The sequence below is a fragment of the Odontomachus brunneus genome, unplaced genomic scaffold, assembly GCF_010583005.1.
Source record: "Odontomachus brunneus isolate Ranch 3 - 2012 unplaced genomic scaffold, Obru_v1 Obru_scaffold_093, whole genome shotgun sequence".
NCBI classification, from domain to species: Eukaryota; Metazoa; Arthropoda; class Insecta; order Hymenoptera; family Formicidae; genus Odontomachus; species Odontomachus brunneus.
Genome location: NW_022639543.1, coordinates 289,758 through 294,682, shown reverse-complemented (window position 1 = coordinate 294,682; position 4,925 = coordinate 289,758). Strand labels below are relative to the sequence as shown.

The 4,925-nt window shown below is 33.8% G+C and overlaps 1 protein-coding gene and 1 pseudogene across 1 annotated transcript in view; both read left to right on the top strand.

Moving 5' to 3' along the window:
- Positions 1-277: 277 nt before the first annotated feature.
- LOC116848309 lies at positions 278-1,743 on the top strand (annotated as a pseudogene).
- A 1,451-nt stretch (positions 1,744-3,194) lies between these two features.
- Positions 3,195-4,925, top strand: part of LOC116848305 (26S proteasome non-ATPase regulatory subunit 2-like) — a 6,626-nt gene continuing 4,895 nt past the window's right edge. The window contains exons 1-5 of the mRNA XM_032824229.1: positions 3,195-3,227; positions 3,315-3,371; positions 3,497-3,855; positions 4,160-4,336; positions 4,540-4,726. Coding sequence (XP_032680120.1) covers positions 3,195-3,227; positions 3,315-3,371; positions 3,497-3,855; positions 4,160-4,336; positions 4,540-4,726 — 813 coding nt within the window. The remainder of the gene's footprint in view (positions 3,228-3,314; positions 3,372-3,496; positions 3,856-4,159; positions 4,337-4,539; positions 4,727-4,925) is intronic.

Sequence of the window (4,925 nt, the reverse complement as noted above, 5' to 3'; positions counted from 1 at the left end):
AGTGGTACACGCTTCCGAAATGTTGAAGAAGTGCGAGAATGGGTGGACGAATGGATTGCTTCGAAACAAACATCGTTTTATCGAGATGGTATCGCCCAGTTGCCAGAAAGATGGCAAAAAGTTGTAGAAAGTGATGGAAAATACTTTCATTGAAATAATTTAAATAAATTTTTTACAATAAATGCTTTTTCTCAGTATTTTTTGGGCGGAAACTAAGTTAAGGTCCTAATATATACACAAACTTTATATCAGAGGAGGACTTGAATTGTGCGAACTAATGCGCGGGTTTGTTGTTACGAACAAGTTGATAGTATAATTAATGGTATAAAAAAGGCGGATTACGACGAGACGCTGTCGCCATGTTTGCAAATATCTTTAGAAGCACCTACAGACATTGCATATGCATATAAGCGATATTTAAAACCATATTATAATACTATATTTAATCACGTAGAAGGTTAGCAGATTAATTGACCAGAAGAATATTTCATTATAATAACCAGAAATTCTGTTTAATTTAATCAAATCTTGTTTAACAAAACGTTGATCAAATCGTGATAAGCTTTTAGATGTATCTAATACACAAAATGATTGTAGGGTCATTACACAACAGCAATGGCTATATGTTTTACTTTGTTACTGTTAGCTGAGCACAAGGATATTCAGGTACTTCTCGATGGGGACGAATGATACATAACTTCAAAGAGAAAACTTATTTAATCCTATTAAATTATTAAATAGTTAATTAGCTCCTATTAAAATGGCAGAAATATTTACTACTTGTCGTGGTATATTTTTTCGTATATCAATTGAAATTAATCAATCAATTAAAATTAAAAAGAATCTTACAATAAAATAATAAAGTAAATATAAATATACCTGTAGACATTTGCTGAAATTATTTCTTTGCGTGTGTATAAAATATCACGAAGCAGCGAGACATACAATTTTAATTAAAATCGGTGATACAGAATTGCGTCAGGAATGAGGTCAATACAGTGATGAAACAGTTTGAGAAGAAATTGACTATATGATGCCCTACAGAGTCTGTCGTACTTAGAAAGATGTTTGAAGGAATCATTGCGGCTGTACCTTAGCGTGCATTTCATAGCGCGAGACACTGGGGAGGATTTGAAATTACGTGGTAACAGAAATAAATGTTTGTAAATGTATAACCATATTTCAGATTTAGCGTTTCGAAATCAATGCAATTAAATAGAAATTATATCCATGTATAATATGATACATTTTTTTATATATAGCCATTATCACAATATTTTCAATTATCATTTATAAATTACATCTAATTATATAATACACTTTACAAATTCGAATATAATATCCGGTGGAACAATTGTACATCTCAATATTTACGATGTTTATAGGGATCTCAATTTCTGGCCGAATCCCAATATATTTGATCCAGACAGATTTTTGCCTGAAAAAATACAAAAGCGTCATCATTATTCGTACCTGCCGTTCAGCGCGGGACCACGGAATTGTATTGGTAAGTTAGCGTGATGCTCACCTCTATGTGTGGGCAATTTTTAATACACAAATTATGCATAATAGGCCAACGATTCGCTATGTTGGAAATGAAGGCCATGATAGCTACTCTCGTACGCAACTTCTACTTGGAATCTATTGTTTATCTCAAAGACATGCAGATAACTGCTGATATAATACTTCGACCTAACCATCCGCTGCGTGTAAGATTTGTCCCAATAGAAAACGTTTGAAGCAAAAATGGATTCTATGAATATAAGAAGCGAATGTAAATACGTCGTTAAAATCTAATAATCGTCGATTTAACAGTTACACATCCATACATGTGTATATAAAAACTTAATATTAAAATCGCATATATACCATTTATTTATTTCTGTATATAACAAATTTCTGTATCTAATAGTTATCGATTTAATAATTACACATCTATACACGTATATATAAAATTATAATATTAAAATCGCATACATACATACATTCATGTGTATGTATATATGCGATTTTAATATTATAATTTTATATATACGTGTATGGATGTGTAATTGTTAAATCGACAACTGTTAGATACAGAAATTTGTTATATACAAAAATAAATAAATGGTATATATGTAAAGGTTATCTTAAACTTTAAAAATAAATTTTTTAGAAAAAACTTGGAATTAACTTTATTTCAGAATATAAGTTGTGACAAAATATATCTATAGTGTCTAAAAAATATTTGATATCTGTAATATGAAATATTTTCATAATTAAAATTTGAATAAAGACACATTATAATATAATAAGTACAATTATCTACAATGTCTCTCACGTCGTAAGTTGTGTGTGAATTCTAGACTTTGTGTTCCCCGAGTTTACCTTAAAACATGTATTCAATATGTTGTTATACATCGAATATATGTCTCTTAATTGTATCACGTTAACGATCAATTGTGACCGAATATTATCTTCGAAATAATGACAATTTGCTACTTGAGTTAAAATCAGTTTCTTTAGGCCCAGTTCCACAACCTCCAGTTAACTTAACTAGCTGGTTATTCCATTGGACTTGACCAATCGCATTTGACATTAAGAAGAGTTAATCAGAATTAACTAATCACTATTGGGACTTAACTGGTAGTTAAAATTAAACGGATGTTGTGGAACTTGGCCTTAGAGACATTCTAAACAGCACAGATCTCTTCAAGACATCCTAAAGACGATTCTGAGAACGTTCCTTCGTCCTAAGAACGTCTCGAGGGATCTCCACACTCTAGAGATCTTGTACTATCTGGGGTCTTTAAAAAATTATAAATTTCATATTTCATCGTGTAAAAGACAATAGTTGATTTCCATCAAGAAACACAAAGTCATTTCGTTGGTTACATATCATCTTCAAATCATCTTTAGATAATATCTAGGCAATGAAAAAATGTTATGCCTCTTGTTGGAAAGCAACTGTAACATAAGTTGAGAACTTCAAGATTCTTGAAATAACTTAATTGATACGTTCATAAATAATCGTTTTCGCGCATGCCAGTTTCCATAGGATAACAAAACAAAAGCGCACGCCGTGCGCTGTGTGCGACGGATAAGAAAATTTATGACGGCGTGTTAATTGATGTTTCTCGTGTCGCTTAATTTGACGTTAAATTGTTACGCGACAAAATATTTGAATAAATACAGCGAGAAGATCTCCAAAAACGATGAATAAACACGAGCATAAACAAAGGGATATTGTGAGCATATTATATTATAGAGAATATTGTCTGGATTCATATTAATATGAAATATTAACGTCTTTGTTATTTCTGATCTCAATGCAGAACGAAGAAGATAATCGATTACAAGAGGAACTACTGCAGGCGGTCGATGTATTAAGAGTATAACAATTTTGACAATTTCCAAAGTTAAATAAAGTTAAATAAAGAAAGATTGGACAGATTAATCGTGATCTTGATTCTCGATGCTTAAAAGTAGTATGTTTCTCACTTGCCTTTTCCATCAGGGTAAAAATGAAACAGACATGTTGCTGTCGCTGAGTCAACTAAGGATGCTAATACGCATATCTACGACTTCAACGACTTCCGTCCCAAAACCTCTTAAGTACTTGAGGACTTTTTATCCGAGCCTGAAGAACGCATACGAGTGGCTCAAGCGGGAGGAAGTAAAAGTGCGTTTTGCAGAAATTCTCAGTGTGCTCTCTTTAGCCGGTGCCCCTCCAGGATCCAGAGAATGTTTGGATTTCTGTATCAAAGGAGCCGTGGATAATCCTGGCGAGTGGGGCCACGAATATGTGAGGCAACTTGAGATAGAGATCGTCGATGAATGGGCGAATGCGCCGATCAAAGAGGAGCAAGAGATCAGGTGGTTCTAGCTACTTTTATTGAAATCCACTGATTTTATAATGATATCGACGTTGAAATATTTTGCGTCAAGTTACGCGAGTATCGTTTGAATTTACGCAACTCTTGCCGATTTCTGACAACGCGGTTTACTATAAAAAAGTTTTCCTATCTATAATTCTTTCATTATGCGGTTATAATTACAAGTATCAAACACTTTTTCCTTAGTATACGCGGAAAATCAGGGGGTGGAGTAATGGGACTAACGTAATTAATTAAAAATAATTAAATAAATAAATATAAGACGTCGGTTGTATTCATGATAGAAAACGCCTCGTGCCGTTAATCAGAAGCATCATCGCGTTTGACATGAAACACAACGCGGAGATACAAGCGTGCGATCTGTGCCTGGAGATCGGCGAGCTGAACTTTCTCGCCGTACATTTGGACTCTACGAACTTTATGCGAGTGTGCCATTACTTGATCAGTTGCGCGGCTTACAGGTGATAATGAGATATTTTGTGATTAAAATTTCTCCTCGATATCTGTGTTTTGAAGTAAGTTAGAAAGCAGCTTATTTAAAAAAGCAATTACTGGCGCTGAATCCGCGAAAATAGGACGGCATAATTGAATCGCGTTTTGGACTTTGTTTCCGCATTGTCGATTTATTTCTTCGCTCAAGCTTTAGCTATACCGTATTTTTCAGCGAGGACACGGAGAGAAGACAAATATTAGAATTCGCCGCGGAGCAATATCTGAAGTTTAACGAGTATACGAGGGCAATTTTGGTGGCGCTGCAACTTGCAAATTCGGAACTTGTTTTCAAGTGCTTCTCTGCTTGTCCTGACTCTTTGATGAGGAGTCAGCTAGCCTTCATCCTCGCCCGGTTGCAGGTAACTTCTCGCATAATATCCGCATCGCATCCCACAATTTCACAATTGAGACGAGTAGCCAAACGATGTGTACAAACTGACGTGAAAAGCGACTTAAAGTAAGAAAGGCTCTAATTTGGGTGTGTTATAATTCCGAATTTAAATTTATATATATATATATATATATATATATATATATATATATATATATATATATATA